General features: G+C 37.1%; 1 protein-coding gene across 2 annotated transcripts in view; it reads right to left on the bottom strand.

Annotated features, from left to right (window-relative positions):
* The window catches only part of LOC131684863 (neuroligin-1), an 818,713-nt gene that overhangs the window by 499,674 nt on the left and 297,669 nt on the right, over positions 1-21,370 (bottom strand). The window contains exon 4 of one of the 2 annotated variants that reach the window (XM_058968085.1): positions 2,206-4,229. In XM_058968085.1, the coding sequence (XP_058824068.1) occupies positions 2,206-2,441 (236 nt within the window). In that variant the 5' untranslated portion in view covers positions 2,442-4,229. Of the gene's footprint in view, positions 1-2,205; positions 4,233-21,370 lie in introns of both variants that reach the window. The other variant, XM_058968087.1, reaches the window with a different exon arrangement.

Below are 21,370 nucleotides of genomic sequence, written 5' to 3'. Positions count from 1 at the left end.
AAAATAAGCGTTCCCATTTTTTTTACCCCCTTGGTATTCCGAGTGTTAATAGGGAAACAGTAGACGAATATTGTTTTGTCTTCCTAAACCTACACAGTTTCGTCGCAAACATCAAATTAGCTTGGGCATTAACAAATATTCCAGATCAGTTGAAGATCTTATGACACAAATTAGAAATGGATGAAGAAATAGCAGAATAGATGTGAGTCGTGACAGTTGGCACGAACACGAAGTGGGAGAGAGGTGAAGACGTGTGAGGAATGGTAAATTAGGGTTAGTGCTGTGACATTATTTTTGCATGTTGGACGATATTTTGATTCCTTACGGTAACGGAAATCTATGATTAAAAAAAATTGAAATCCAAGAAGACGGATATATTGGAATAATTTGAAAGGAAGGGGCTGGTCAGTAGGAAACGGAAATTGACGATTTAGGCCATTTTGAAATCCAAGATGGCTGCTTCCTGTTACCACACAACAATAAAAATTGCCATCAGTATAAGTGTCATTTGAAAGGGCGTGGTCAGAGGATGACGGGAATTGACGATAGAAGCGATTTTAAAATGCAAGTATAGTGGTTTCCAGTTACCACAATGCAGTAAAAACCTATATCAATGCGGGTGTCATGTGGAAGTTGATGGTCAGAATACGAAGGAATTTGACGATTGAAGTCGTGGCTTGAATTGGATTTTAAAATGGCGTCAATCATCATTTTCAATCACCTACTCTCTACCACCTGTCATCTTGTCATATGCTCGGTGTTAAGTCAGACCGGACCAAGTAGCAAAATATTGATTTCGAGAAAAATGGGTTTAAAGTTTGATTCGCTGCATCCTCTACGTTATAATTCGAAATTATTTTTTGCCATAATTCTTGTTTATAGTTACATATTTCACATCTGACAAAAGTCGAATGTAGCAGAAGAAATTCTTTATCCAGTGTTATCATTATCTCATTTTTTAATGTTTTGCGACTTAGTCCGGTCTGACTTAGGACCGTCCATATGACACCCATATTGATGATGGTTTCTACAGTTTTGTGGTAGCCGAAAGCTGCCATCTTGGTTTTCAGAATAGAGTCAACCATTAACACGTTCAAAACAAATTAAACCACATGCTAAACAGCGTTAAAAATTACCTCTATCATATACAGAGCCTACCATTCTCATACCTATTCAATGAACGACGAAACTCAGAGAATTCATCTTCGTCCCTTCCCTGCCTCTTTCGTAGCTAAATGCATGAAAAAAATAAAACAATAAAGGCGATGTCCCCTCCTCTCTCGATTTTACGAAAACGAGTAGCAGCAGCAGCGATTTTCGTTTTCCTATAACAATCCGAAGTTGCGATTTCGTTTTGAAACATGCTCAGTAATTTGCGATTCTCATTCATTAAATGAAATTATTGCAATGTGCATCTAATAATGCAACTAGAACATAGTTAAAATGAGAAATATGCACACCGATCAGGCTTCCTTTTTTTTTTTTTAATTTCAATTATAGAGGTTTTAACCTTAGGGTCATTCGCCTCTTCGGGTTAGAAAAATCTCTTAGGAAAAATTTCTAACCCTATGTGCGGGGTCGGGACTCGAACCCAGGTGCGCTGCGTACAAGGCAATCGATTTACCAATACGCTACGCCCACTCCCATCAGGCTTCCTTCTTACAATACTATAATTAGCTCGCAAATCTACAGAATCGAGCATCGACAAATAAATATAATTGTTAGTGTATTTTCGTTTCCCCAGCTGTAAGTTCAATATCGAAGGTACCAATATCATTCTGAATCTCAAAGCGAAAACGAGCATGCGAAGAGAATAATGAAAACGATCTGCTACATGCTTGCTTTGTCCTAGTCTGCTGTTTCATTTTCGATTTCGCAAAGTACTAGTAGTATGGAAAGAAGCAGATGCATTAACGCTCCCGAGGATTTGTTTTGGGTGTACTAAAAATCAATTTAAAGAATAGGAAATACTATCCTTGATCTATATAATTTGATATCATACCTATTTCTCCATATTATGTGTTATCATTCGGAAGCTTGCAATCAAACAGATACCTGCCTATGGTAGAATTGTACTAACAAAATGTGTCTAATTGCAGTAAATATAATTAAAAGCGAATTGTGGTCGATAGTTACGACCATAATTAGGCAAAATCCCTCAGTTCGAAAATCCTAGAAAATAGAAATAGAAAACAAATCACTCACCTATTCAACTTGGTTGGCGGCGTGGCGTACGGGACGCCCAGGAACGCTTCGATGGGTTTAAGGAATTTGTAACTCTCCAGCGGCAGTATCAGTCCCTGCAGCCGCCCGTACCGCGTCTGCACGATGCGCTGGCTGAGCCGGGAGTTTTTGTACAGATCCATCGTGGAACCGTTCAGGTGCCGCACCAGCAGGAAGTAGATGATGCAGTAGTACTGGAACTTGACGAACATTTTCATCGGATATCGAGGTTCGGTTCGGTTCAGGTTTCCCCGGGTGCACACGGTACAGCTGGCTGGGGTTCGTCGCTTAACACGCTGCTGCTGTGGGGGGGCGGGGGTTGTTCAGCGCTGGAAACGGAGCTTTTCTATCATCATCACGGAAACGGTTCACTGGTGCTTATTTACATAATTCACAAACAATCCACTACTTTTTTTACTTTAACACGTTTGGTTTTCCACAGTCTCTGCTCAAGTCTTCCGGAGAATGGTTTTGGATTTTAATTTTATTTTCCTTTCGTTTTCCGATGTAAGATGAAATCCTGGTTTCATTTGTGGTCTCGGTAAGGGTTGAGCCGCACCAAGTTCGATGATTGCACGGTGCTGTTTCCTCTACTTTGTTTCTTTCTTTCACTCAAACCGCTACCATGGATGGAATGGAACTTGAACTGTCGAGTGCTGCCGTACACTTTTTACTGTTCGTTCATTGCTCCGTTCTATTTGTTTCATCTTCGCACAACGCTTTAGTTTCAATTTTCCAGCCGTAAGCCCTCGACGAAGTATCCAGCTTTTCCTTAGAGATGAGGTGTTTTTGAAAAGTGTTTTTCTTTCATCTCAAAAGCGCCATGGTTTTGCGTTGGCTGGCAGTTGCGGTTATTTGGCCTGTCTTTAACCACAGTCTGGTCGAGCAAGGTTCAAAGCAGAGGTTGACTTATATCCGCACTGTTTTCACACTTCCAACCGAAACGGTTTCTATTTTTTTCTCTCTCTCAATTTTGAGTGCACTCAAGAAGCGGAGAATTTATCGCGAAAGCTTGCACATAATTGCGAAATAACAATTGTCAGTATATATCACTGTTGATTGCATTCCACTTGTCCCGATCTTGTGTCCCACTTCCCGATCTAACCCATTGCTACTGTAGTTTGGCAAGAAAAATGTACACTCCTTCAGTCGGACACTTCTCTTCTTTCATCGGAAAAGTTAGGACGTCCGACACAATCGATTCCACTTCATTATTAGATTCCAGCGCTTGCTTTGCCATAGGCGGGTGTCTGTTCGTATATGTGTAGGTGTGTGTGTGCGTTAGTGAGATAGTTACAACCGGAAAGGTTCACTATTTATGTCCTCCTAACGACTGCCAATAAAGAATACCGACACCAGAGTCCTCCTGGCCCAGCCAAGGCAAGCTTCAGAAGTAACATCTGCCCTGCTCGCAACAGTACAATCAGAACTTGTGGCCATTTATTAGTACCATCAACAAGCTCGAAAATGAGTCTGTATCTGATCTGATCCGGCTTTGGCTGCTAACAAGCTTGCAATGATCCTGGCCTGTGCCAGGTGACCGAGCAGCCTTCGCAATGTTAAGGCAATAGTGCTGTGTCTGACGTTTGGGCACTATTACCTAACCTTCCCGCGCCGACTTCTTGTTCGAACTAACCTGCCTCGTGCCGGGACGGTGGCGGTTAGTGGGTGGTAGGGCGGGGTTGGAGATATAATCCTTGCTCCGGTGTTTGTTTTTCTCGTCGGCAGCAAAAGCAAGTACGTAGCAACTGATACCACCCGGTAGCGTTTATTATGGTTCTGTGGAGCTCCCCCGGATGCGGGCGGATGGGGAGCGTAGCCGTTGGAGGTTGGATCGAATTGAGTGCTTCTTTATACTAGTGCACCTGACTGGTTGCAGTTTGTTGATGAAGAGAGAGCTGGTGCTTTTTTTGTTTCTTGGAAACACGGCAGCTCCGAGCAAAAAGTCAGCAGAGTTACCCCGGTCGGTTGTGATGATGCAGATTGCTCCGGGGATAATTGAATGACTGCTGAAATGAGACGGAAATGGAAAACAAAAATGATTAGATCATGTTTCAATTTGCCGGATGTATTTATGGGGTGATAAATGGAATGCATTTCGGTTAGTAGAATGTACGGTTCCGGCTTCGGATTGTTTTTTTTTATCAGTGCGTCTGGCGAGCTTTGGAAAAGTGACACGTGTAAAAGATAGACGATTTAGCTGTGCCAAAATTCTCATAGTGTTGCAATTATCCTCTACACTAGGAAATGGCAGCAATAAATCAGGACACACAAAACCCCTCGACTCATTGTTCAATGCTTAGTCATTCATTCAATTCACGCGCTCAATCTTCTTCCGCTTGGTAAATTTTGTGACACTCAAAATAACACTTAATCTTCCCTAAGGCGATAATTTAATTTTTAGTTCATTCTAATTCCTACATCTTTCGAAATTGTCAGTTGGCTGTCAATGCAATTATAACCTCCCATCGACAGTTCGCTATTTTGCCTCCAGCATCTTTTGCCCCGGGGCTGTAACATGCTCTGTGACCTATTTCGTGCTAAATTCCGTTTTTCTTTACACTTAAGCACAAAGGATAAAGCCATCCCCCCGTTGGTGTTGATGAGGAACGAAAAGCAAAAGTTAAGTATCGATGGGATGGATCGGGAATGGCAGAGGAGAAGTTCCCTGATTTAATTATTGCTTTACTTTGTGGCTTGACTTTCCTAGTCAAACCACATTGTAGCCGACGCTCGGATTGGACCCAAAGCAGAGTGCTTTTTTCGTGGAAGCGTAAAAGTCATTTTTGTTACCACCTAATAGCAAGAGGGGATCGTACTAATATTAGTCAACACAATTTATAATCAATATTAAATATAAAATTATTTTAGAGGACATGAATTGCATTTTGCATTTCTCATATAAAGAAAGGTTATGCAATCACTGAAAAAATCAACTTTTTAACGGAGGGCCGAGTGTCATATACCATTCGATTCAGTTCGTCGAATTCGGCAAATGTCTGTGTGTGTATGTATGTGTGTGTCATTTAAACTCACACAATTTTCTCAGAGATGGCTTAACCGATTTTCACAAACTTACTTTCATCTGAAAGGTAAAACGCTCCCATAAGCTGCTATTGAATTTTTAGTTGATCCGACTTCCGGTTCTGGAGTTACGGGTTGAAGAGTGTGGTCACACAGCAAATTCCCATATAAACTGGTAACTGTCCATATGACTTAAACATATTAAAATGGGTTCAACATTACTCTATGCGGGTCTGGATAACTAATGATCAATCAAAGTAGCTTTGACAACATTGGCCACATATGACGGTTCATGATGCCTGCGGGGAACTCGCCAAGTTCCTAATCTAATATCACACTCATTACCCAGCGAATTCTTTACCATTTTTTACAAACTTGATTTCAAATGAAAGATACAGTAATGCCATTGACTGCTGCTGAATTTCATTTGGTTCGGACTCTTGATTCCGGAGTTACAGGTTGGTGAGTAAGGGTACATTGGAATTTCCCATATAAATCGGTACAATCGTAACACCGCAGAGACTAAAAATCTATTGAAATGGTCACCAAATTACTGCTATTCGCACGTATAGATCACTGATTGCCAATAAAACATTCTTTGGATATATTGTCCACTATCGATGATTCCGGAAGTGCCGGATTCCGTGCATATTCCACAATTAAAGTCATATCGGTTCTTCGGTGACGACTGAACCGATGTTTTCAAGCCAAGTCTCAAATGAAAGGCAACATTTGCGGTTGAGTATTGTGTCGCCAATCAGCACCCCCCCCCCACGCTTGCCCTCACACCTCGCTCCTTCATCACTCCTCTCCCTTTGGACCACCCTCACATCCGCATTTCCTTCATCCACCCCGTATACCGAAATAAGATGAAGGATTTCTGACGCATCCTCCACTCCCACTCTACTAAACCCCCACCTGCTTCACTTCCAAACCCATTCCACCAGCATCTCAAATATAATCACATGAAGATAACGTTGAACTCATGTTGATTAACCCATTATGTCCTAGTTTTGGATATATGATGATTTAAAAAAAGGTTGTTCCCTTGTTGGTGGGTTTTCATAATCTGCTTTATTCCGTTTAAAAATCTTACGAGCTAACCTAGCTAACCTGACTTAAACTATTCTATGTACATCGAAATGGGATGAGTCAGTTACAATTTCAAAGTACATAATTATGTACGGGTAGCGTAAAAAAAGGGAAAACAAATCAATGAATAAGTATGGGTGCCTTGGTTGCTATCGGTGCTTTTGTTTGAATACACCGTTTATTTGTCTGCATAATAATGACCTAGTGAGAATGTTGCTATAACAAATGGTGCGACCCAGAATGGTTTAACTGGAATGCGCCCATCTGGTTATGCAAGTTGGATTTGAAAACGATCGTTCAAGTAATTTACGATCTGTGGGAATAATTTGTGATGCTAGAAAGTAAGTCCGTTACACTAGCGTATGAAATTTCATACGCAAAAACAACACATTTCAGGATCATACTTGTTATACAATAAAGGCGTTTTAAAACTTCTGGTCTTCTGTGAACGTTAATTAATACTCTATAGTTTAAAATGTGTATGCTCAATAATCTTATTTTATAAAATTCCATTGTGTTTGCGAATGACAAAGTTGGACTAAATTCAAACCAAAATGTGAACAATACATATTATTAATTTTCTCTTCTAAATCACTAATTCTTGTTTCGGATTGTCAACGAATGGCCATGAGAGGTGTAAAAGATGTGGCTCAGTGCGAAAAAATGGAAGAAATTGGTGAAACAATTGCGAAAATTCTGCTGGTATTTCAACGTATGAAATTTCATACGCTAGGCTGAACCGATATCTTTTTTCCTAAGGCAAAATAATATCCTCTTTAGGACCAGGAGGGGATTCACAACTTTCTCGCTAATTTTAACGTTGAGTCAGTGCATTCAAGGCTAACAAATGCTTAATACGTAGCAAATCAAACCTGGTTCCACCCAGAATATTTTTTATATAAATTCTCGTTGGAAAATATTCTTTTTCTTAAAATAATTACAAAGTTTGAGGGAAAGATGGTTTGGTGCAACGAACCAATCATGTGACGAAACGGCACGAGAGTAGAGAGAAGTATTAAAATCATTCAAAAAAGCTGCTAAATGAATGGTCTCGCAAGGTTGAAGATATTATTCGATTTTATGCTGAATATAAAGATTTTAGCCGAATTTTTTATGTAATGATTTTTTGATACCCTATCAGCCCAGCGTATGAAATTTCATACGTTAGTTTTTTTCGCAACAAAACGTTCCAAAGAGGATATTTTATTTTTCCCATACTTAATTCGGCATAATATGAGGGCCCACGAAGTATTTTATAAATTACCAAAAGTTTTAACATAGCTGGGCTATAATGGGTTAAGTTAATTAAATATTAGGGGAGCCCGGGGCTAGTTGGTGGTTGGGGTGAGTTGGCGGAATCCCTTTGTCTTCGTTTCTATTAGACATATAGCGCTGCCTCTCATTGTGTACCTCAAGTTATGTGAAACCCATTATCCTATGTGTTTTTGTTAAAAAACATTTTGTTTTGTAGAAGTTGTGGGCGATATTGTGTTATCGAGCATACCAAGCAAATTTTTTAAATTTTAATCACTTTGTGTTATTTAGGGTGATTTTAAATCTATTTCCCAATTTATTTTATTTTTAGATAGTGCGTAAAAAGAGTTTTCAGTATCCGTATAAATACACTAGTTTACAAATTTTGGGTTAATTGCATGAAGTTAAGAAAAAAGGTATTTTCTAAGTCAATTTTGGGTCGCTGAGCACGAAAATCATATTCATTTTCTTTTTTAAAGAACCGTTTTTGTGATTTTTTAAAAAAGGTGTTTTTGAGCACTTTTTGCAGTTTTTGGTCAACATCTCAGGAAAAAAACTTCCGATTACCACAAACGACTCACCATTCGAAAGGTATTGATGTGCCCATTCCAAAAATATATAACGTGCTAGGATAAAATATCAATAATTTAGGGTTAAGAGCAACCAAAGTAAAAAAGTAGTGTTTGGTAAAATTACTAATTTTTAGTTGATTTTTCATAAAAAAATAAATCAGCGAAAAAAATCCTTTAAAATCTTACGTGACAGGCAAATTTCTCAAGTGAATTTTAAGTCTAAGATCACGAAAATCCGACAAAAACTGGTGATGCTATTAGGCACCGAGTGAAAATTGCTCTGTTTTTCACACAACTCTTTTGGTCTTAAATAAGATTAGACTAGATTACAAGAAAAATGAAGTTACGAGAAAAAGTGCTTTCTAGATTAATTTTGGGTCGCTGAATACGAAAATAATACTCTATTTCTCTTTCAAAGAAGTTCGAGTTTAAAATAAAATTTCTTTTGCTTCCGCTTTTTTATTTTTGCTCTATTTTTTATTACAGAAAAATAATTTTTCATATTTTCAGAATCTAATGTGACAGATTTTAACAATTTTAAGGTAATCGCGACAACCTAAGAAGAAAGGTATTTCCTCAGTTAATTTTGGATCGCTGAATACGAAAACCAAGTCCATTTTTTTCAAAGAAGCATTTTCAAGATTTCTTTGAAAAAGATGTTTTTGGGCACTATTTTAGTTATTTGTCAATATCTTGTTCAAATAGGATCCGATCGAAACAGTTGGAAAGATCATCGTAGATCAAATCTCGACAAACATATGATTACGGCTTAAAAGCCAACTGTCAAAATTCTCTTTATAGTAAACAAAAGAAAAACGTTTTCTCTTGCATTAACTGCTATGAACTGCGTTTAGCGAGTAACGGTTTGCCATAATCGTATGTTTGTCGAGAAATGTACATTTATTATAATTACAATCGACCAAAGTACCGTAAACCGGGGTGACATTGATCACTTTTCGAAGTAATCATTACATATTTTTAGACGCAACCCATTTTTTTCACGTTTAATATTTTTAAACCATGTACTGATGTACGGAGAACAAGATTGGATGGTTTTACCTAAAATTGTCCGTTTACAGCAATTGTTTTCAAAAACGATTTCAAGTTGAAGTCCGTTTTCGTTTTCCGGGGTGACTTTGATAACCTGCATGTTCACCCACATTAACTTATTGATGTCAATGTTTTTCATTCCAATGATTGTTTAAACTAATTCTGGAAGGATACTCATTGTTAAATAGATGTTAATTAGTATTATACAAAGTATTTCAATGTACTGTAAAATTCGAGTAACCAAAATTCGTATATTTTTTTTCAACTTGAATAAAAAATTCTGAAAACCTTTAGAACTACTAAAATTGTTTTGTTTCAGTGTTTTATCAATGTACAAAAAGTGTCATCCATTTTAACACGTTGGAATATTGAACAATAAAAAAAAATGTTGCAAATTTTAACTTAAAATAATTTGAAATAATTGCCAACTAGTTTCACAAAAAATGTATTAAAATAAACAAACTCTTAAAACTAAATTTAACATATCCCAATCTAAAGAAAAATAAAAACTCGCTTGTAATTTATTACTCTTGCTCAAATCTGAGATTTATTCGTTTTATAAAAAATAGACACTTTACGAAGCTTCGTAAAAATCTGGTAAAGTCAAATTTCGGTTTTTTGTAGTTTTCGTACACAAAAACCGAACAATATACTCAAAATGTATAACAAATCAGTATTTTATAAGTTTAGAGTAAAAATCATTTCAAATTAAAATGATTCGGTAGACTATTTTGGTTTGATAAGCGATCTACGAAAAAAGTGTAGAGTGATCAAAGTCACCCCGGTTTACGGTAAAAAGTCTAATGTTCGACCTTTTTTAAAAAAATGCACATTTCTAGTAAATTTTTAATAATAAATCAAGGACAGAAGAAAATTCTTCTAGAATCTAATTAGATAAATAATCTTTTTGCATAAATTTTAATACAATAATGGTCACAAAAGTCGGATGAAAAATGTAGATATGAAGGTATGTAGGTATGAAGCACTGAGTGAAAATTGTAACTTTTTATTTTTCGCACAATCATACTTTCAGCTGAAATAAACTTCTATACTTGATAGTTATTGTTTGTGTTTGGTACTGTCTTCTCGAGCTTGCATCCATCCATCCTGCGGCATTTGAATTGTTTTGGATATTTCATTGTACAACTAAGTGCTCTTTTTAAAATGTGGAAATATCGCTGGAAAAGTTTTGTTTTGTCTGTGGTGAGTACATAGTTTACGAATTAAAGGAATTTTAGCCTTCTGCTTCAACAGACTTCACAGCAGATTCTCAGTTTACAGAAAATTACGTGGCTAGTGCTACGATCCCACTGAGACTCCTTCCCGATAGGGATTCGAATATTTGACGACTGGCTTATGAGACCAGTGCTACACCCTCTAAACCGCTGCACCAGGGCAGGTCCGCTAAAATCATAAAATTTCTATTTCGCTCAATGTGCCATAGCATCAACATTTTTCATCCGATGTTAGTAATATTAGGCTTAAAATTAACGTAATCATATTATTTGTTATCTTAGATTCTAAAAGGTCCGAAAAAAAAAATTGTTTTTCGGTAAAAAAATCATTTAAGAATGAGTAACTTTTAAAAATTATCAAAAATGCACTTTTTTAAAACTTTGGTCGCTTGCAGCACTAAAAAATTTACATATGATCGACACATACTATATGTTTTTGGAAAGGGCATCTCGGCATATTAACAAAATTAATTGAATGATTTTGACACGAAATATTGACTAAAAACTACAAAAAGTGTTTAAAAACGAGTTTTTTTTTAGAAAATCACAACATCGCTTCTTTGAACAAAAAAATAAGTGTTGTTTTCATGTTCAACAACCCAAAAATTAGTCTAAAAAATACTTTTTCTTGAAACTTCATTTTTCTTGTAAACTAGTGATATTTAATCTATCCATGAATTAAAGTTATTTTTTAAATAGTTTTTTGTAAAAATACTGTTTGGTAATATGGCGGTGACGCAAGCGGGGCAGTTGGCGCTACTAATAAGAGTGTACACTGAAGTTTTTTATGCGAGGGATACGTACCGCATAAAAAAATTCGCATAAAAACCGCATAACTTTGAAAATCCGCACAAAAAACTGCATAATTTTGAAAATCCGCATAAAAAAAATTAAGGGTTGTGAACAAGACACGACCACAATGACATTAAAAATGCAGCCGGTTTTATGAGCAAGCAATATTATCCGTGGCCAAATTAAAACCCCTTAACGCCATCGACTGTTTCAGAACTACATACAGGCATGCTATTCTTCACTAGAGATAATTGTTGAATTTTTAAATTAAAATCGATAATCTGTAGTGTGACAAATTCAAGTTATAAATTTTTTTTTCAAATCCATGAAATGGGAACATAAATTAATGATGCTCACAAACAAAATCTTACATCTATCTTTAAATACCTGCTATCAAATTAAATGTTTGCAAGCACGATAGAAAAATAACTGGTCATAACTCAAACTATTCGTAAACGAAGAAAGTTAAACATATGTATCTTTATGTATTCGGTGGTTTAATTAACATTAACTCTGAAATGTTCTATATTTGGAGTCCATTGGTGGAATCCTGAAAAGGACTATTTGTGGAATCCACAAACACGCGTGCTATAGAATGAAAAGTACTAAACTAACTAAGGGCTTTTGGTTTAACACTCGGAATACCAAGGGGGTAAAAAAAATGGGAACGCTTACTTTGACCGGTCATATCTCAACCGTTACATAATCGATTTTAAATCTGTCTTCACCAATAGAAAGATATGTCTTTTGAGAATACGTCAAATTAAAAAATAGAATAATAGAGTTGTCTACCGTAAGTTACAGTAAAAAGAGTATGACAAAGTCAGTGAGAAAAAAAATGGGAACGCTTCTTTGACTTGCCATATCTTAGCTGTTTGCTCACCAATTTTAATTCTTTCTTCACCATTGGATAGGTAAATCTTTTATAAAAACAGTGAACAAAGAATGATGGAAAACAAATTTGTGTATCTGAAGTAATTGTAAAAACAGTAATTGAGAGTCAGTACAGACGAAATGACTTTTTCTGTTCAAACAATCGTATCACGACCGTTTGTCAACCAATTTCAATTTTCCTTACACCAATGCAATCCTTAGAGCTTCTAGACTTGTAATATATGCAATAAATAGTAGATTTTCAAAAATTACTATACTTTTTCGAGTTTTTAGGAGATAGGATTTTTACAATGTACGTGGCATACGGTTCATTGAAATTCTTTGCGACTTGTTAGTTTTACGGTTTAAAAATTACCTGTTTACTCAATAGTTCTACATATTATACATGGATATTATTATATCAAAATGTTTGCACGGACGTGGAGAAACACATTATTGTATGTAAGTTACTAAATAATAGAGTGTGTTAGGACGATTCAGTAAATACGAAGAAGTTCAGAATTTTAAAATATTCGTCATATAACTTTAAATTTGAAGCGATGACCTATACATTTTAATACACCAGTCGATTGTAATTGATGGCGGCTACAATTTCTGAAAAAACACATTTTTATATTTTCTCAAAAAATAGCCAAAAGTACGTAGAAGTACAGAAATTTCATTTAGTTGGCAAAAAACGTCGAATTCAAAGCGATGGCCTATACCTTTTTATATACCAATCGATTATAATTGATTTTGGTTACAATTTCTGGAAGAACAATTTGTATATTTTCTCAAAAAAATAGACTAAAGTACGTAGAACTACAGTAATTTCATTTAGTTGACAAATAGCTTCAAGTATTCAAAGCTATCACCTATTTCATTTATACACCAATCGATTGTAATTGATTTTGGCTACAATTTCTTAAAGAACAAATTTTTATATATTCTCAAAAAATAGCCAAAAATACGTACAAGTACAGAAATTTCATTTATTGGGCAAATAACGACGAATTCTAAGGGATGATTTATACTTTTTTATACACGAATCGATTGTAATTGATGGCGGCTACAATTTTTGAAAGAACACATTTTTATATTTTCTCAAAAAATAGACAAAATGCGAAGAAGTACGGAAATTTGATGTAGTTGGCAAATAAGGTCACATTCAAAGTGATGGCCTACACTTTTATATATATAACAATCGATTGTAATTGATTTCGGCTACAATTGTTGCAAGATAAACTTTTCATATTTTCCCAAAAAAACGACAAAAATACGTAGAAGTACAGAAATTTCGTCTGATTGGCACACAACTACAAATTTCCGTACTTGTACGTATTTTTGGCTAATTTTTGAGAAAATATAAACAACTGTTCTATCAGAAATTGTAGCCGCCATCAATTACAATAGATTGGTGTATAAATAGTGTAGGTCATCCCTTTTAATTTGCAGTTATTTGTCAATCAAACGAAATTTCTGTAGTTCTACGTATTTTTGTCGTTTTTTTTAAGAAAATATAAAAAGTTTATCTTGCAACAATTGTAGCCGAAATCAATTACAATCGATTGGTATATATAAAAGTGTAGTCATCACTTTGAATTTGACCATACTTGCCAACTAAATCAAATTTCCGTACTTCTACGTATTTTGTCTATTTTTTGAGAAAATATAAAAATGTGTTCTTTCAGAAATTGTAGCCACCATTAATTACAATCGATTGGTGTATAAAAAAGTATAAATCATCCCTTAAAATTCGACGTTATTTACCCACTATATGAAATTTCTGTGCTTATACGTAGTTTTGGCTATTTTTTAGAAAATGTGTTCTTTAAGAAATTGTAGCCAAAATCAATTACAATCGATTGGTATATAAAAAGGTATAGGCCATCACTTTGAACTCGACGTTATTTGCCAACTAAATGGAATTTCTGTACTTCTACGTACTTTTGGCTATTTTTTGAGAAAATATAAAAATGTGTTTTTTTCAGAAATTGTAGCCGCCATCAATTACAATCGACTGGTGTATTAAAATGTATAGGTCATCGCTTCAAATTTAAAGTTATATGACGAATATTTCAAAATTCTGAACTTCTTCGTATTTACTGAATCGTCCTAACACACTCTATTATTTAGTAACTTACATACAATAATGTGTTTCTCCACGTCCGTGCAATCATTTTGATATAATAATATCCATGTATAATATGTAGAACTATTGAGTAAACAGGTAATTTTCAAACCGTAAAACTAACAAGTCGCAAAGAATTTCAATCAACCGTATGCCACGTACATTGTAAAAATCCTATCTCCTAAAAACTCGAAAAAGTATAGTATTTTTTGAAAATCTACTATTTATTGCATATATTACAAGTCTAGAAACTCTAAGGATTGCATTGGTGTAAGGAAAATTGAAATTGGTTAACAAACGGTCGTGATACGATTGTTTGAACAGAAAAACTCATTTCGTCTATACTGACTCTCAATTACTGTTTTTACAATTACTTCAGATACACAAATTTGTTTTCCATCATTCTTTGTTCACTGTTTTTATAAAAGATTTACCTATCCAATGGTGAAGAAAGAATTAAAATTGGTGAGCAAACAGCTAAGATATGGCAAGTCAAAGAAGCGTTCCCATTTTTTTTCTCACTGACTTTGTTATACTCTTTTTACTGTAACTTACGGTAGACAACTCTATTCTTCTGTTTTTTAATTTGACGTATTCACAAAAGACATATCTTTCTATTGGTGAAGACAGATTTAAAATCGATTATGTAACGGCTGAGATATGACCGGTCAAAGTAAGCGTTCCCATTTTTTTAGACCCCCTTGGTAGTCCGCGTAACTTTTTACCCCCTTGGTATTCCGAGTGTTAACAAAAATAACATGCAGAATGGAACAATTAGTCAGCTGCAAAACAAGGTCTGCCTTCTCACGCTACTTACATCAGATAAATATTTCGAAATAAAAAGAAACAACCTTTCCCAGTGGCGTAGTAGCGGGGGGGGTTTTGGGGACGAAACCCCCCCGGAAATATTTTGGAGAAATTTGAAAAAATTGAATATGTTAAACAAAAATATGCCTAATATTTTAAATGAAATTCTCAAAGTTTCATTTGCAAAAGTTATCTTGTAAAAAAATTTCCTTGTGGTGAAAATTGGCTGCAGACTCGACACCTACCTGTCAGCACGTTGCACAGTGATCACCTTCCATACAAAAGTCGGACAAAACCTCAAAAGTGGCCCGAATTTGATGAAAACTTCACATTAGGGTAATTTTGTGACGCTGAATTCATATTTGATATTTATTTTTTTGTTTATATTACCTCAAAATTTTGGCACTTAGGGTGGTTCGAAAATTCAACATTTACGAATATAAAGTGCTCTAATTCCAAAAATTCATTTTCAAAAAATTAAGCGCGGTGAATTTTTTAGCAGAATACACATTTTTTCAATTGTTGATAATGATAAGACACATCTATAAATTATATTGCGAACCCTGGGTAGTCAAAGGCTACCATGCGTCTCCTTCAGACGTATCATGAAAAATCACCTTTTTTCATAACTCGGGGCAGAAAGGGGCAAAACAAGATATTCATTTTCGGAAAGTGCACTAATTTTCATGAATCGTGAACAACAACCGATCTTTCCGAACCGTTTCAAAAAAAAGTACAGCCACTTTGAACATTATAACTTTAAACTATTGCTCGATTTATTATTTGTTTTTCATGTCTGAGCGAGAAGAAAGGCTTGTATCGACTAAATCGAATGGCAGCTATAAGTCCAGCAAATAACCTTTCACATGAAATCAGTTTGATCCCAATCGGAATCTTAACTAAAAAGATATATTCATTTGAATAACTTATGTTTGAAAATAGTTTTCATCAGAATTCATTATCTATTTCACCTTTGAAGTCATGTAAAAAATCGACTATCGTCCTCGGGACTTAATATTTCGAGAAGACTCTATTCAACCTGTTAAGATGCAGAGAAAAATGTTAAATCATGAAAAATCAAAAATAAAATTTTGAGGTTTTGTCCGGCTAGGCGACACTGTGCGTTGTGGAGGCTAGCTCAACCGCCTAGGACTATAATGAGTAGATCACGGCGAAGTGAGGAGCTTAATGGTACACGAAACGGATATCGGTACCGAGAGAAATTTCGCCACATTCTGTAGTCCTTGACTGACGGCGAACATGGACTGGAGAGTGTGAGGGAAGTATCCCCATAGAGGCCACCAGGCGATTCGCTACCGCATCGGTCAATGGAACCCTGCTGCAGCACGAAGAAGGACGGGCGGCAAGCTAAAGTCGAAGACGAAAGCTTTTAAAGAAAACCTCTTTGTTGAGTTACTTCGGCGAACAACGGAATCAAATACGTTGATACGGCTGACGGCTAACAAGAAGGATTGTGACGGCTTGTGACGTTACAATGTCACGAAAACTAGGGCCATGTAGTAGACGGCGTGCAGCTTACTGGTTAAATGAGTAACTCAGTATGCTATACGCTGCTTGTCTTAGATCCAGAAGGCGGGCTCAGAGCGCAAGATCGGAGAGTGAGAGAGGAGCGCAAGCGATGTATCTAGAAGGTAGGGACTCTTTAAAACAGGAGATCAAGCTTAGCAAGCCAATTGCCATAAGTAGCTGTGCTGAGAAATAAACGCCAATCCCTGGGGGACGCGTACTGAGTCGTCATGACGAAGATGAGGGTCCGTCGACACCAGCTGAAATATGCCCGGGTAAGCTAAAGATAATCGTTGAGGGTCTCTTCCCGAATCACGATTCAACTACCTGGTCACCGACACCGTACGGCGAAGAAGAAGGAGGTAACACAGTCGAGTGGCAAGTGACTAACGACGAGCTCAAAGACGCGTCGATGTGACTAAAATCAAAGAAAACCCCTGGTCCGGATGGAATACCAACAGCGGCGCTGAAAGCTGCGATCCTGGCATATCCGGACATGTTCAGACATGCTGAAGTCTTTAGACAATAGTAATCCCCGAAATGAGGAAGGTGCAGAAACTGATGTTGCTGCCAAAGTCAGGGAAGTCACCGGGCCATCCAGCCTCGAATAGACCAATGCCGCAGCGTGGCATAAAAGAATGAGCCAGATCCTGAAGAGCTACTTCCAGAGTAGAGCACTGCTGTACCAGACGAACAAAAGGGCAGAAGGCAATGCGAGTCGCAGCGGGCGTTACTCAGGGCTCCATTCTCTGTCAAACACTTTGGAATGGGATGTAAGATGCACTGATAACATAAATTCGTGAATATAATAAATCATGCAATGCACGAATTCATTCGTCGTTTTCTGCAACGAAGTATTTTCGTGCATTGTAAATAGTAAGTTTTGTTCATTTCATGAACAAGAATGGCCGTATGGTGAACGAAAGCTTTCGTAAATTTTACACATTTAATGTACACTGCACGAATGATATCGTTGATAACGATATTATTTTTCGTGAATGAAATGAAATGTTTTGTTTATTTTAATAAACGTTTGTGTATATTACGAACGATTTCGTTGGTCGCACGAAATCTTTTCGTTTATCTTAGAGAAGTTTTCGTATTTATTGGCCTCTTATTGTTTTCAGTCGATCTTTTAAGATCGATGTTTTTTTTATTTAAAAAAATCTATCTGGCCAATACGATTTTATTGTGATTCGAAGAAATGGCCGCTTGATGAACGAAATTTTCGTTTATTTTAATAAACGTTTATGTATATTACAAACGAATTTGTTGGTCGCATTTTATCTTTTAGGATCGATGTTTGACAACACCGATATCGCTCTGGCAGAGAAAAACTCAAAATTATTCATACAAAATCAATGAGCAGTTCGCGACGGCTCAACTGATTCTGTACTGCTCCAGATTCTGAATCAACTGGAAGCGAAAGAGGTTCTGGAAATCTTCCTGCAACCGGCGGACACGACTACGACTACTAAATAGTCAGACAACAACAATTATCTGACGAATAGCAACAATGGCTCCATATTGCTCTTTTGACGTGGACGGTTTGACGAATGGTGCTCGTAAATATTATAAAGATATTCGTATATAACAGCGAACGACTCGTTTGCTGAATGAAGCTGTTTCGTAATAAACTAACGAAAGTCATTTCGTGATTTTCACGAAAAACTCGTAATAAAAAACAAAAGTGTTTCGATAGAACTACGAACGATTCATAATATGTACGAAAAATTCGTATATTTTATGAAAGTTGTTTATACGAAATTAATTCCTAGAGATTTACGAATATGTTCTATCAGTGTGGGGTCTTAACACTGCGGCTGCCCAGGAAAGTGAAAATCGTTGGTTTTGTGGACGATGTGTCAATAATGGTGAGTTATCTAGTATTTAGTCATCGATACTGCTTGGGGTGCGGCGCTGAAAACCAAGTGAAACCGCGAAAAGCTGAACAGGACGCTTCGACTACTGGTCGTACGAGTTGCGATTGCGTACCGGAGGCAGTATGCCGTGATGCCGAGATGATCCCCATCTGCATTACCCTGACGGAGGATATCAAGTGCTACAATCAATGAAATGTCAGAAACGTGAGGAAGATGATGAGAATCGATTCGATGATGACGTAGCAGCAGGAATGGGATAATACGGAGAAAGGAAAGTGGACCTACTGGCTCATCCAAACCTGTCGACGTGGGTCAATAGAATGCACGGAGAGATGACCTTCAACCTGAAACAGCTTCTACCGAGCCACGGCTGCTTAAGGAGTATCTTCATCGGTGTGGGTACGCTACGTCAACGCTGTGCCTGGAGCGTCTTTGAATGTCCGGGGTTTCAAGTATTTGAATGTCCGAGGAGAGTCTTTGAATGTTCGAGGTTTGAAGTGACGTGCAGGGAGCTACTTAAAATGGGAGAACCGGACATCAACCCGGATAATGTAGCCTACAGAATGACAAGCGACGTAGAGACGTGGAACGCAGTAAACAGAGATATGATGTAGATCAGTGATTCTCAACCTGGGGTCCGCGGGCCCCAGGGGGCCGCGAAGTCATTGCTGGGAGTCCGCGAAGAAAAATATATTTTCCGAGTGCATATTGAAATTTCAAATCTTGTTTCCTAACAAATTGAAAATAACATATTGATAGCATACAAAATTGATGTTTATCTGTGGGGGTCCGCAGCAACCCAGTGTGATATCTAAGGGGTCCGTGGTACGAAAAAGGTTGAGAACCTATGATGGCATGACCGTCTTACAGCGGAATAGACATCGAACAACGATTTCGGGAGAGCAATCACCGCCAGGGAACTCTCCGCAGGTATAAGCTAGATCCACCGCCGAGGACTAGTCGAGTAGACCGCAACAGAGCAGCGAGTATGAGTCGTCGAAACGCCAGCGAACCGGACGTCACGCTCCATGCGAATTCGCCAGACCGACCACGGCTCCCCAGAATCGATATTGGGAAAACTTTTTTCGCCAGGGAACTTTCCTTTAGCGTAAGCTAGATTCACCGCTGGGGACTAGACGGATTAGACATCAATGAGACACCACTAGTCGCGGGTCATCGGCGCACCAGTGCACCGGATACCCTTCACCAGAATCGCCGAACTGAACTCGGCACCTAGCTGATTGGCTCGATCTCGGGAGAACTTCTCTCGCCGGGGAATTCTCTGTCGGAGTAGGCCAGGTCCATCGTCGGGGACTAGACCGAGTAGTTCGCGAACCAGTCGGAAGATCAACGAGGAAGTGGTACTGAATGACACAAGGGAACTGAAGGGCTCAGTAAATTAGACAGTCTGAAGTTTGCCGCCCAGATTGTCCTCGTAGGGGAAGAGCATTTATTCTATACCAACAGCTAGTTTTCCTACCTTGACTACCTACAAACCTGTTCCCTGAGTTGTTGGTTTTTGAACATTTTTTCCTGCTCAGAATGTTTTTGAACATTTTTTCATATATATACAAAAAAAATTTCATATCCCCCCCCCGAAAAATTTTCTTACTACGCCACTGACCTTTCCCTTCAGAATCTTATATGAACTACTGATAGCTTGAAACGTGACATCGGCTTTTATCACTTTCACACTGATGATGGAAGGACTACCTTCATGCAGAATAACGAAAAAATATTTGCGGATTTTTCACATCCTCCGATTTCTATAATATTGCAGACTTTTGGATTTGGTTTGATTTTCGCCAATTTCAGCATGGCAATATACTTTTAAATAACTGTAGATTTTTGTATTGTTTCGGAAGGATAATTTTAAACAAATCACAGATTGTTGTAAATTTCAGATTGTCAATGCACGCGAAAGTAACAAGTAACGAATATAAACGGCGGAATTAGGTTATCGTTGTCATTGTCAAGAATTTTTCAAGTTTGTTCTTCATTGTTGGTTATAGCCCTGCAAAGGGCTTTTAATTTACAAAAATAACATGCGAAATGGAACAATCAGTCAGCCGCAACAACGGTTTGCCGTCTCTTCCAACCGCGCGCTACTTACATCGGATAAATAATTAAAATTGGAAAGAAACAAACAACCTTCCCCTTCAACAGATAATTTGAAATACTGATAGTTTGAAACGTGACATCGGCTTTTATCACTTTCGCATTGTTGATGGAAGGATTGCCTTGATGCAGAATAACGAACAAAAATTTGCGGATTCTTTTTGGTACGGCTTTCGCTAGTTGGCAGTGTTGCCACATCCTCCAATTTTCTGAAACATTGCAGAATTTTGGATTATGTTTCCGAAAGATTATTTTTAATAAATCACAGGTTTTCACCAATTTCAGCCTGGAAATGTACTTTATGTAGCTGCACATTTTTGTATTGTTTCGGAAGGATAAATAACAAATATAAACTGCGCAATTGGACTATCGCTGTCAATGATTGGGAATATTCAAATTTGTTCTTCATTGTTTGTTATAGCCCTTAAGGCAGCAGTAGGGTTTTAACGCATCAAAAATCCTGGCTGAGTTCAAATCGCTACTACACTTTTTTCTCTTGACTAAATTAATGGAGCATTTCTAAGTTCGCTGTAGAAGTATCATATCTATCAACGCTACATTTTTTTCGCTCCAAAATACAGATAATTATGCAAGGTAGCATTTATTGTAAAATTGTTCGCATTTTTAAATATTCTTACCTTTGTAGCTCATTTCCATGTGTATTTTGCTTGATTTGCTCAATGATTTGACAGAGAATAACTGAGCAACTGAAATCGATCAAAGCAAACACAACTGAAAAAGTGTAGTTTGTTTACACCCGAATTTCGAAAATTCCTATAAAAAATTAAA

The sequence above is a fragment of the Topomyia yanbarensis genome, chromosome 2, assembly GCF_030247195.1.
Source record: "Topomyia yanbarensis strain Yona2022 chromosome 2, ASM3024719v1, whole genome shotgun sequence".
NCBI lineage: Eukaryota > Metazoa > Arthropoda > Insecta > Diptera > Culicidae > Topomyia > Topomyia yanbarensis.
Note: the sequence above shows the minus strand (reverse complement) of the source record. Positions and strands in the feature narration are given on the sequence as shown.